Here is a 13,952-nt window from a genome sequence, read left to right on the forward strand (position 1 = left end):
TTCTCTGTTAGTCAAGTATTTGTAGTTTATATTAACACTTTTATTCTAATTTTACTTCTTATACTATCTATTGTATTCTTGCCAGTGCCCTTTACTATGTATGACCTAAAATATAATGTGCACCCACACACAGGCAATGCCTTTATGGGATTTGTTTTAGTATTTATATTATATGTATATATATATATATATATATATATATATATATATATATATATATATATATATATATATATATATATATATATATATATATATATATATATATATATATATATATATATATATATATATATATATATATATATATATATATATATATATATATATATATATATATATATATATATATATATATATATATTTATATTTGTATTTTTATGATGTTGTGAAATGTAAAAGTGTTTAAAATAATTTTTTTTTAAAACTTTGTTTGTGATTGTTCCATGAACAGGCCGTTTCTCCCTCCATCGAGAGGCCGTGCGGCGGAAGCGAGTACCGCAACCAGTTCGCGTGGCCCCGCGGCGGCGACACGGGGGCCGGCGCCGGCGCCGGCGGCTACCTGGACGGGGGCGCGCAGCCGCGCAAGAGCGCTTCCATGGGGGCGCTCAAGGCGGCGCAGCAGGCGCGCAGGCGCCCGGTCGAGGGTGAGACATAGCCTAACCTGACCTAACCCAACCTAACCTAACCTTACATAACCGTACATTTGGGGAAGAAACCTGAACACGCTTGAAACTGAACGAGAATCTTGAACGAGCTTCTTATAAATAGGTCATGAAAAGTCTTTGCGATTTTTTGCCACTAGATGGTGTTGATTCCCATATATCAGGAAATACTCACCCGATTGGTTCAGATGAACATATCGATCACTCCTTTCAAGAACATCATATATAAAAAAAAACTTGATTTTTCAGGAGATCGTTTTTAAAGTTTAAGAATATAATAAAATGATTAAAAAATAAATATCAAGCCACTTATTGAACTTTTTTCTGCGTACAGATATTTTAAGGTAAAACCTGAAGGTTTTTTCTCCATTTAATTTTTTTTAGTATATTTAAAAAAATAATTGAACAATACCTTTTCTTCAAAATGCAAAAACAACACTTTCTGCCCTGTGGCGGGTAAATACTAAGTTAAAAATATGCTGCTTTTGCTGCGATGTAGTACAATTTCTGGACATTCCGAAAATATAATATATATATTAAATCAAAAATCGTCAATTTGCAGTGGTGCGTGTTTTCGGAATGTCCAGAAAATGTACTATATCCCAGCAAAAGTGGCATATTTTTTACTTAATATTTACCTTCTACAGGGCAGAAAGTGTAGTTTTTGCATTTTGAAGAAAGGGGGTTGTTTAATTATTTTTTTTAAATATACTAAATATTTTTCAAATGGAGAAAAAACCTTCAGGTTTTTACCTAAAAAGATCTGTTGCATAGCAAAAAGTTCAATAAGTGGCTTGATCTTTATTTTCAATACATTGTATTTTATTTTTAAACTTTAGAAACGTTCTCCTGAAAAATCGATTTTTTTTATTTATGACGTTCTTGAAAGGAGTGAGCGGTTTGAGATCTTAACGGAACTGACGTTGTATTGACAACATTTTGAGTGTGTCCAAATACTTGTTTACAAAATCTACAATGAAAAATCTAAAATATAAATCCCGTAAATGCCCAGACTTCCATATTCTTCTTCATCTTTGATGAGATTTCAAAAAATTAAATGACGTTGTATTGTAATGATTAAAGAAAACACTTGTTTTATACCACTTTAGTTTTATTAAAGACTACATGTTTCAGATGTTATACTTCCATCATTTAGGTCTGTATAATTACTTAAATATAAAATATAAAATTGTTATATAAATAAGGAGAGGGGAAAGTTAGGGGGAGGGGGTTAGTCAAGGGTCGGAGTTTGAAAACAAAGAGAAAATGGAAAGCAAAAGTGAATAATTTTGAAACAATATATTATTTAATAAATTATTATTAGAATTCAGGATTTTTTGGCTTTCTAAATTTTCTAAATAATTCATTATTTGGCCTTTACGTGGAACAAGGGTAATAATTTTAATTTCTGAGAGTTGAATGAGTGATTGGTATTTATTGTGATTTGCAAATTCCGAAAAATAATTACTAACAAGACCGCTACGATGTTCTTTAATTCTAATTTTTACATTTCTCACGGTTTGGTCTATATATGTTTTGTACAGACCTGAATGATGGAAGTTTAACTTCCGAAACATGTAGTCTTTAATAAAACTCAAGGGGTATAAAACAAGTGTTTTCTTTAATCATTGTAACATGTCTTACCACAAAGTTAATGCCGAAACAATAAATAAAATACGTTGTATTGTCTGTCAAAATCCACAAAATATCATAATATGAACTTTCTAGGCGCTCAGCCAGAGTTGGAGCCACTCATGAACCACACCGATGATGACGACGACCGGAAGAGGTACATCGAAGACTTCCTGAGGGAAGGAGAGGCGCCGGCTCCCAGGTCAGTAGCACTTCCTACCACGTAACACCACACGATCTCTTCCGATCATACCAATTCCTCTGCTTGCAATGCTTTGCCTTGTTGCCACACCGTTGCTAATATCACGAATGTGCTTCTAATTGGGTTTAACCATTCAATACTAATTGAACTACACACTATTTTTGAGGGTATCCAAATTTTTGTTCTGAAATTCTGGATTTTGTCAAGATTTTTTTATTGATATCAGTAAAAAAACTTAATATCAATTGATGGTCAATTTCACATGTCACTCACTCCTTTCAACAACGTTATATTTAAAAAAAAACTGGATTTTCAGGAGATCGTTTTTAAAGTTTAAAAATATACAACGTTTAAAAAAATATATAAAATATCAAGCCACTTATTGAACTTTTTTACTGTGCAACAGATCTTTTTAGATAAAACCTGGGTGTATTTTCTCCATTTGAAAAATATTTAGTTAAAAAAAAAAAAATAAACAATACCTTTTCTTCAAAAAATAACACTTTCTGCCATGTAGCGGGTAAATATTAAGTTAAAAATATGCCGCTTTTGCTGGGATATACTACATTTTCTGGGCATTCCTAAAACATACACAACTGAAAATTGTCGATTTTTGATATATGACGTTGTTGAAAGGAGTGAACGATGTCATAACACAAAATATTATATACGGTGTATGTATATATACTACAAACTAATTCTCACCCAGTAAAATACTGCATATAAATAAAGAATTTATAAAAAACGTAAAATAATTAAATCTTTGCTGGACCTTGGCCATACCTGGCCAGATCGATATTTTTGACCAAATACATTTATTTTATATTAGATGTTTTTACCATAATTGTATGTAGTCAGTTTCTTCTTTTTACTTTTTGAATTAAATTTTACATAAAATAATGTACATTTAATTTTCAGTCATGCTTGTCATAACTCTCATCCACACCAAATGGTGTATAGGGCACTGCTTGGTATCAGTGATACAGTGTTATATTGAACGTTAATTACATGACAGCAAGGTGATCAGGTACCAGTCCAGGGTGATAATAAATAAGAATTAAAGTGAAAAATCACTTAAATTTGTTTTGAATCGGGGCATCTAGTATGGTGGCTAAACACCCTAACCACTACACTACGGAATAGTGAATAGCTCGAGGAATAACTTGCAAAATAGTAATTATTCAAAACGTATCTTTGAGAAAACACTCGTTAATTTTTTACACAACATTAAATTCGACAAGGTTTTCTTTAAAAAAATCTGTTCAATATCTCGCTTAGTTGGATAACATAAAGTTTTAAATATTCAGTCGGTCATTAATGCGAAAAAATAAGCTTAAAAAGTAATCTGTGTATAAAAGTACGTAGCAAGTTTTATTAGTAAAGTTTTTCGTTTTGCGATAACCAGGATGATTGATAATGACAATATATTGAAACTGATATTTTATTTATTGTTTCGGCATTAACTTTGTGGTAAGACATGTTACAATGATTAAAGAAAACACTTGTTTTTTACCACTTGAGTTTTATTATATACTACATGTTTCAGAAGTTAAACTTCCATCATTCAGGTCTGTATGATAACTAAAATATAAAATTGTTCTTTAAATAAGGAGAGGGGAAAGTTAGGGGAAGGGGTTAGTCAAGGGGCGGAGTTTGAAAACAAAGGAAAAATGGAAAGCAAAGGTGAAGAATTTTGAAACAATAAAGTATTTATAATAATAAAACCCTTATCCGCACCCCAATGGTGCATAGGGCACTACGTCATATAAACGCAGTGTTATCTTGATCGTTTACACATGAAGGAAAGGTGATCAGCCCTCCGCTTCAAGTACCAGTCCAGGGTAATATTGAATAAATATTACAGTGAAAAAATCACTCATATTTATTCTTACTCCCTTGGGAATCGAACCCGGGTCCTCCAGAACGGTAGCCGAGCGTGCTGACCATTACACTACGGAGGCGGACAAAAGTATTTCATAAAGTATATAATAAATTATTATTAGAATTTAGGTTTTTTTGAATTTCTAAATTTTCAAGATAATTCATAATTTGGCCTTTATATAACTTTCCTTCCCCTAACTTTCCCCTCTCCTTATTTATAGAACAATTTTATATTTTATATTTTAGTTATTATACAGACCTGAATGATGGAAGTTTTACTTCTGAAACATGTAGTCTATAATAAAACTCAAGTGGTAAAAAACAAGTGTTTTCTTTAATCATTATTGAAACTAATAAACTATTTATTGATTTGGCAACACTTGTTTAAGACTATTTTTCGAGTTTATCAATGTAAACACGAGTAGTTTCGGAAATATCTGTCATTAATAAACTCAAACAAGTGGTCAAAAAAGTGTTTAATAATTATATTTATAGAGTATTAAAAACAGTTACATAACATAGAGTATGAAAAACACTAAATTATAAACATTGAAATACTCCTAATTAATTAATTATCAGTATTTCAATGTTTTAGAATTAGTAGGTACATAAACCCTGATGATCACAAGGTTCTTGTCGAAACCGGTTGGATAAAAGTGGTTAAAATAAAGTTATTTAATTTTATAAAGTTTATAAAATGTGCCACAAAGTATCTGCGAAAAACATTCAAGAAAAGTTAATTATTATTTATTATCAGAGTGAGATGAAACATCCATCGTTTTTATGAAAGAAGATGGATGTCTGAGCATCCCAGGGCTTAGGACCTGGCATTTATCTGGCTTAAGTGATCACTTTATACACTTGAACAATTAAACTTGTGTAAGTATATAATAATAATAATATTGTACATATTTATAATTTAAGAGTGTCCTCAAAAAACACAAGATGTAGGTACTAATCTTTTTCATATCCCTACTACGTCCTCCAATTACCATAAATTTTCAACTTTACCAAGAATTCATAATCTTGGTAACATTCATAGTGAGACTTCAGATATTTTGTATAATTATTTGTCTTCCCATAAACTGGCATTACGCAATAAATTTCTGACAGCCAGACTAAGTGATGTATTATAAAATGTTCTTGAATTATACTTGCAAAAGCCCAGCGGGCTTATGTGAATAAAATAAAAAATGAAATACCAATGGATTCCTTGGATGGCTGACTGTGGCACCATCTGTTGAAACAAATTGCTAAGTTTATAATAAAGTATATCTAAGGCAGTGAAACCTGGGATACTCAGACTTCCATCTTTCTTCATAAAAACGATAGATGTTCCATCTCAAGTTGAGGTACCTATAATAATAATAATAAATTAACCCTTAATATCCGTTCTTTGTATTAAAAGAAAGTATGGTTGAAATAATTTAAAACGTCACTGACGTATTCAATTTTTTCTTAAGGTAAGTACATTCAACTCGCTTTAATTGTTTCTGCTTCGCTTTTCTCCTTTTTTTCCTTTTTACGTATATATATTGAATTTTCCAAATTCGCTTGAGAGAAACCTGTACTGAATTTCGCACTACTGGCTAAGAGTTTAATCATAGCTGTGTTTTATAAACTGCTTAAATCAACTGCCAAAAAGGCACTGTTATCAATGCATGTGTATGTAAAACGGCCGTTTCCTTTCTTCTAAAGTCCTGTAGAAAATTATATTTAAAAAGCAATTGACAGACGCCAGCCAAAATGTCGAAGCCAAAAAAATAAGCCTGCATGATTTTTTCTTCGACAAACGTAACAATCTAGATTTGAACCCGATTTCAATATTTTGTGAAAGGAAATGCCGCCGGATCAAATCGCATTGATCTTTAATTTTTTACCATCACAACCGTGGAAATTAAATGAAAAACACAAATGACGAGAAATGTCTAAGTTTCTTTTTGGTCTCGAGAAAACAAGAGTATCCATTCCCGATAATAATAATAAAAGAAAATCAAACATGAAAAACATAAAAGAACATTATAGGCCAGTTTAGCGCTATAGATCCTTGAATGATAGTTTTTTGTCCATTTGTATCGGTGTTTTTTGTATCCGCACTTGTGTACAGTCTTTGGTTTTTATATTTCTATCGTTTTTATATGTTTTGAGTCTAGTAATATTTATTATTCTACCTCCATAGTTTTTGAGTTTTTTTTATTGTCTATGTGATAATTTCACTCTCGTCTTGAGTAACACTGTTCCAAATTTGTCACTGTTCACTAATTTTAAGTACCTCTAGAGGCAATCCGCTCGAGTTATGATTGGCTTTTTCTGGTTCACTTCTGATGGCATGGGTCAATATCATTTGCTTGTGAATGTGCGACCATTTTCTAAAATGTCTTCCGATATCCTCAATTTTTTTATCAAAATTTCTTTCGACAATCTTTTGGATGCCTTTGATATTTATATGTGTTTTCGAGTTGAATTTGAACTCTGCTTAATCAATGTGACCCCACACTTAAAACACCCATTTATAATTTAATTTTTATGATGTATTTTGATATAATATTAAGAAAATATATATAAAGTTTTATGTACGTATTAATATACTTAATTTTATTTATAAGATTTAAGAAAATAACCCCTTTTAATTTTTTGTTATATCTGTATATATATATTATCATAGATTTTTATTTTATTTATCATCTTTTGATCCCAAATTTCTTTAGGTAATCGATCAAATTAGGGGATATTGTTTTTAAGAACTCTGCACAGAATTTTGAAAATGTTGAAAGCAAAATTAAATACTTAGAAAATGAATTGAAACAAGAACTGGAAGACGCTGGAAGAGCTACTATATTATACTTTAAAAAAAGCAAGAAAGTATGCAGAGTATACGTGATAAATTTAAATGAAGTATCTAAAGAGAAAAATGATGCAGAAATTTCAAGAAATTAACTTTATAATTTGAATGGAATTTTGCAGAAACTTAATTGTAAGCCAGATAATCTGAAAGAGAGAACTGAGCGCAAAGCCCTAGAGTAATTAGAATAGAGGAAGAGTGATAAACAAAAATCCTAACGCGCCAATGGTGTAAAATTTTCCAGAAAAACCACGTTCCGTAGCGCCATCGCGTCGATCAGGCGTGGTGTTCAGCCGTGGGACTCGTCGAAGCCCTCTAAAGGATACCAGACAGAATATAAAAAGAAATTTAGACCTTTCTCGCATTACGTGTACGAGGCAAGTAAAGGCACGTTTACCAAACGCAGGGCCGCCAAGGGGGCAGACGCGACGGACGGGGCGCCCGCGGCTCCGGCGGCCGCGCCGGAGGCCCCCGGAGCCGCGGACAATGCGCTCCAGGCGGCAGGCCTGCAGTCGCTAGGAATGAAGAACGCCGACTCGTGGTACCGTGAGGTGTTAGACCTTCGTAAGCGCGCCGGAGAATACAAGGTACTAATTCAACTATTTTCACACCTAGTAGTTATTTATTTATGTCCTACAATTAAGAAAAAAACAATCGCGAATAAGTAATCATTTATTCACAGCTTGTATTGAGTACGGGTATCATATATCGCACACTCCTTTCAACAACGTCATATATGAAAAAACTTGATATTTCAGATCGTTTTTAAAGTTTAAGAATAAAATGTGAATTAATAATAAATATCAAGCCACTTATTGAACTTTTTACTGTGCAACAGATCTTTTTAGGTAAAAACTGAAGGTTTTTTCTCCATTCGAAAAATATTTAGTATATTTAAAAAAAATAATAAACAATACCTTTTCTTCAAATCGCAAAACCAACACTCTCTGCCCTATAGCACGGGTAAATATCAAGTTTAAAATATGCCGCTTTTGCTGGGATATAGTACATTTTCTGGGCATTCCGAAAACATGCACAACTGAAAATTGACGATTTTTTTAATATATGACGTTGTTGAAAGGAGTAAGCGATATGTTCAATCAAATCTCAATAACAAACCCTACGATGACTTATCCGTAAATCTACCCATCGACCAAAACCAACAGGACAAAATATTAGTATGTTGGCTCATATTACCCCAGACTCCACCTACTTGCAAAAAATATCATCTCCGTCATATTATTATCCAAATCTTTACGAGCGTCCTTGAGGTAGTATTTTACGAAAATGGCGCTGAATAAATTATTCCAATTATCATTATCAGTAACAAAAATTTTAGCTCTATTTTTGCTATGTCGCTATATTTTGGCGAGAAAGATCACCAAAGCATTTTGAAAATATGATGAAAACTTTTCCTATCTTTGTCTTTCCAACATCTTTGACATTGTCTTTCGAAACTGGATGTTTTATCCAAATCAATGAAAGTAAATTCGATGTACCACATATATTCAAGCAAAATTCACCAACAAACATTCTGATGACCTAAACTAAATTCTAAACATATACCCATCGACCAAAATCAACAGCATACAATATCAGTAACAAATTTTCTGCTATTTTGTTGCTTGGTGGCTATATTTTAGCAAGAAAGATCACCATTGCGCCTTGAAAATACAACACGAAGAAAAATTTACCCATTTTCACACTGTTAGCCTATGGTTTCTGTTATTGGTGTCTATCCAATCGAATGCATCAATATCTCTGACCCTGTCTGTCAAAACGGCATGTTTTATTTCTAAGTAATCTGAATTAATTTTAATTCTTAAGTTAATAAAACTGTATTTTTAATTAGTATCGCGGTTGGGGGACGGAATTGGCGCCGGACCATCTGACCGAGTTGTACAATAAGCAGATGGAGCTGTGGTATCAGGTTTCTAGGCGATCGTCTCTTTCTGCCCTTTCGCTGGCCTCGACTAATCACAGGTGAGAAAACTAGACGGTAACAGCATACTTTTTTTTCATCTGTGTCATCGTCAATGGGTATGTAAACTTCTAAAATTGACAACCCGCGAATCCAACTTTTAACCGTTTACATATTTTTTTTATAATACTTTATTTTAGAAAAATTTGCCAGCAATTGTAGCTAAATTACTGATCATAATGCTCTTATCATCCTGAAAATCATTCAAGCTTTTTGTAAAAAAATATTTTTCAATACCGCCATTATTATAAAATATATGCATTATTGAGCTTATGGTTCTGTATAACCTGTATAAATATATGCATTATTGAGCTTATGGTTTCTGTATAACCTGTATATAAATATACAATCCATAGCTTTCTGACTATATCCAAGTTTTAGACTGTACTCATTAAAATTATACAAATTGAGTTTTTACCAAAATTATACAAATTCGTCGAATTTTGGACTTATTTTATATCAACATATTTTATTAATATCTCAACAAGGATGAAGAAGTTGAGATTGGAATATGGATGTCTGACTACGCACAGATTATGTTTTAAGGCGTTTTCTAGCTAATTTCACATACATACATACAATTTTCAATAATATATATCACATTTGAAGTTTTTTTTCTTAAAAAAAAACACGTTAACACTTGCAAATTCTGAAATTTCATTAATATGGTTGTTAGTCGTGGACAGAATGATTAATGTTACACGGTATAAAAAAAGGATAAGTAAATTCAGCCAATGGCATGTTGTAGGCATTGTAAATGGCTGATTTCCAAATTCTCTTAAAACAAAATCTGTTTTGAGAAAATTACAACAAAATGCATTGATCAAAATGTTTGGATAATCCAGCCAATGATTAGTAAATACCTAGAAGAAGTTGAAGAAGAAATACCTATTTAAATAGCTTGTAAATACCCAGAAGAAGTCCCATCTCAATTTTGCTCTTCATTTTTATCGAGACATCAATAAAATCTTGATAAAAGTAAAGTTTTATTAAAAATAGTCTATCCCACGTCCGGCGACAATTCGCATTTAGTTCATTATCTTAAACGCGTTAGCTTTTGCGGCATTCTTTTAGAAGTTGGTAATTTATTTCAAATTATAATTCGTGATTTTTTTTCTTTTCCAGGGTCTTAGGGAAGGAAGAGAAGGAAATCGACAGCAAGAGGACGTCGCCGAGTAAAAAGCTGAAATCGTTCAAGTCCGCGCCGTACCAATCCATACACGCGAAGATACAGGAATCCAAGGCGCCGCAGGAGACTCCCGCTCAGAGGGCACAACGCAGGAAGTTACAGGGACACAGTTTTGACAATACTTCCGTTTCTGAAGGTCAGTTACAAAAATGACTGTGGCGGTGACTGTTTTCTCGGAATGCTGATAATAGATGTTTTTTATCGTTTTCTCTAAGTGTGCATTTAGGCCTAGTAAAGCTAGGACAATCGTAGAGAGGGAAAATGTATTGTAATATAATTGTATTGGAAAATATACTAAAAAATGTACTTCAACAAATTTGGAATGAAAACTTTTCATATTTTTTCCAAGCACAAATTTAATTTAAAAAAAAGTATAAAGTAAATTGAACATATTTCTTAAGTGATAAAATATCAAATTAAGATAGAAATCATTCATGATTAAAAAACTTTGGATATTGATATAGTCTAAAGGATATGAATACTATCCAAAAATATAAGCTGTTGATATATCGCTCACTCCTTTCAACAACGTCATATATCAAAAACTTGATTTTTCAGGATATCGTTTTAAAAGTTTAAAAATATAATAAAATGTATTAAAAATAAATATCAAGCCACTTAGTGAACTTTTTACTGTGCAACAGATATTTTTAGGTAAAACCTGTTTTTTCTCCATCTGAAAAATATTAAGTTCATTTAAAAAAATAATCGAACAATACCTTTTCTTCAAAATGCAAAAACAACACTTTCTGCCCTGTAGCGGGTAAATATTAAGTTAAAAATATGCCGCTTTTGCTGGGATATAGTACATTTTCTGGGCATTCCAAAAACATGCACGACTGAAAATTGACGATAGTAAAATGTATTGAAAATAAATATCAAGCCACTTATTGAACTTTTAACTGTGCAACAGATCTTTTTAGGTTAAACCTGAATGTATTTTTTTCATTTGAAAAATATTTAGTATATTTAAAAAAATAATTAAACAATGCCTTTTCTTCAAAATGCAAAAACAACACTTTCTGCCCTGTAGCGGGTAAATATTAAGTTAAAAATATGCCGCTTTTGCTGGGATATAGTACATTTTCTGTGCATTCCAAAAACATGCACAACTAAAAATTGACGATTTTTGAAATATGTCGTTGTTGAAAGGTTGTTGAAGGTGAGCGATACGACAAAACATTTTTTTTAAAACAATCTAATTTATCGATGGTTTATTTTATATAATACCCTCAATTTTTGATCATTCAAATTTTTTGTGATATTGTATGATTTTTCGATAAGTTAGAGAAATTTTAATAGAAAACTTATGACATCTAGTACAATAGGTTAATCTTCACAGCATACTATCGCTCTTGATCTGTTTTTGTCTTCTCTGTCATGATGTGTTAGTGTTATGTCGATGTGCTTTTCCTTATTATTTGCCAATTTTATTATTTATGTGTGATTTAAATATTATTATTATGCGTTTACTTTTATAAGGTCAACCAATTTATATTATTTTTTGACATCTCATCAAAGATGAAGAAGAATATGGAAGTCTGGGCATTTACGGGGCTTACGACCGTCATAGGCTGGTTTAAGTGATTACTTTACACACGTGTAACATTCACCAATTCTACCCATTATTGACAACCACACTACTCAAATTCTTGGAAGTTCTATATATATGAACCAATTTAGAAACCTTGTTCATGAATCACTAAAACTTCACTAGAGACATCTATTGGTGAGATGTAAAGAAGCTTTTTATTAAGCAGAAACTCTTATATTAGTATGTGAGATCCGAATCCCGGATTATAATCACACACATGAGAAACGCCAGAAAATACCATTTTCATTTTTATTATTAAGCTTATAATTTGACCAGATAATTTATTTACAACATTTTGAGTGTGTCCAAATACTTGATCACAAAATCTGGATTATCTCCAATTAGAACAAGTATTTGGACACACTCAAAATGTTGTCAACCAATTTAGCCTAAACCCCTAAAACTAAAATGTGTAAATCAAGTATATTCATTTTGATATTTAAAAATCTCCAAAATATCCTCTGTGGAAATAATGAAATCTAGAATTAAAAATAAATACAGATGATACAGAAGGATAATAAATATATTTATATGAATAAAAATTTAAATGTTCGTTTCTTCAAAATTATAAATCCTTTCAAGTAATTACTCCGATTACCTAGAAATTTTGACACAACGTTATATTTGAATATGCAAGTACTTTTATCTGACTAAAAATGTAACAGAAATGTAAAAAAAACTAAAATTTTCACGATTTTTTCAATGGCACTGAAAACTAAATATTGGTTATGGTGGACAGCGTTTTCTTGACAACTACTAATATTGAAAGCATACATTTATAATATTAGAAATGAATACTTTCTAGTTTCTTTATTTTATATTTAACCAGGTGAACCAATTCGATGCGTGGCCGGGCACAGCATTTGAAATAAATTACTGATAAAAATGTTTTTCTGCCCTGTTGGGTTTATGACCAGTGGGAACATTCCCATGAGATTGAAGTCTGAATTGATCAAAGTTCTGATGTGTTGACCTTATAAATAAAAATAAAACTAACCTCACCATAAACATAATAAAACAACATATCGTAGTCATACAGGAGAAAGTGACCAACTAACAAAACGTAAAATGTTCAGGAGGGCTATTTAAGTCACTTTTGCTTGGCAAGAAAATATACATCAATGCAGTTAGTCATTTTAATCAAATCAATATATTATACTTCCAAGTTTAAAATCCTTTGGGATTTTTTCCAGGGCAATATTAGGCTAGTAAGATATCAAATAGTCAATGATAACGTTTTTGTAAAAAAATGCACTCGGTCACTTTCTCCTTTGTGACTTCGATATACAGTATACACTTACGCATTCAATACCTTTAATTACTGTATTAATTTTAAATCAAACACAGATTTTTTGAGTCTACTAAACTTAGTAGACTCAAAAAATCTGTGTTTGATTTAAAATTAATACATAAATTAAAATGGAGTTCTACAAATTAAACGCCAAGTCAATAAATACCTTTAATTACTATAACTAACAACACATAACACTTTTTACTAACACGATTTTTTCAGAAACTGTACAATTCAAGCCGCATGGAGTGTTTGATAATCTAGTTGTCTTTGTATTTTGTGTCAACCGTAATCTTTTCAGCTTTAGTGCCTATGTCTTTGTAAGTACTCATTTTACTATATTTTATCCATTCTTAATTTTTTAAACATACCCATGTATTTTCTTTTCATAAATGTATATTTTTTCGTTGTGTTTTTTTTGTCCTTGCTGTTTTTTTTCATGTGCTTTTTTTGTTCTTTTTATATTTAAGGGGTCTATTCTTATAATGTTTAATACAGTACGCATAAAAAAGGGGTCTATTCTTACATTGTTTTAATGTTAAATATCACGAATAATAATTCTTTATAAAGTTTCGTACATACAAAGTACTAAAAATTATATAAAATTCATGTTTTTTTCGTTCCCTACTTGATTTTTTAAATATTTTCATCGGAAATAAAATCCAAATCATAATT

The 13,952-nt window shown here is 31.3% G+C and overlaps 1 protein-coding gene across 5 annotated transcripts in view; it reads left to right on the top strand.

Moving 5' to 3' along the window:
- The window catches only part of LOC148306962 (uncharacterized), an 89,139-nt gene that overhangs the window by 53,183 nt on the left and 22,004 nt on the right, over nucleotides 1–13,952 (top strand). For 4 of the 5 annotated variants that reach the window (XM_088264125.1, XM_088264127.1, XM_088264126.1 and 1 more), the window contains exons 6-10: nucleotides 455–647; nucleotides 2,394–2,499; nucleotides 7,467–7,809; nucleotides 9,075–9,205; nucleotides 10,329–10,528. In XM_088264125.1, the coding sequence (XP_088120251.1) occupies nucleotides 455–647; nucleotides 2,394–2,499; nucleotides 7,467–7,809; nucleotides 9,075–9,205; nucleotides 10,329–10,528 (973 nt within the window). The remainder of the gene's footprint in view (nucleotides 1–454; nucleotides 648–2,393; nucleotides 2,500–7,466; nucleotides 7,810–9,074; nucleotides 9,206–10,328; nucleotides 10,529–13,952) is intronic. The other variant, XM_088264128.1, reaches the window with a different exon arrangement.

This window comes from Brachycentrus maculatus, unplaced genomic scaffold (genome assembly GCF_059751285.1).
Source record: "Brachycentrus maculatus isolate JH-2025_06_01 unplaced genomic scaffold, ASM5975128v1 h1tg000216l, whole genome shotgun sequence".
Classification (NCBI taxonomy): domain Eukaryota; kingdom Metazoa; phylum Arthropoda; class Insecta; order Trichoptera; family Brachycentridae; genus Brachycentrus; species Brachycentrus maculatus.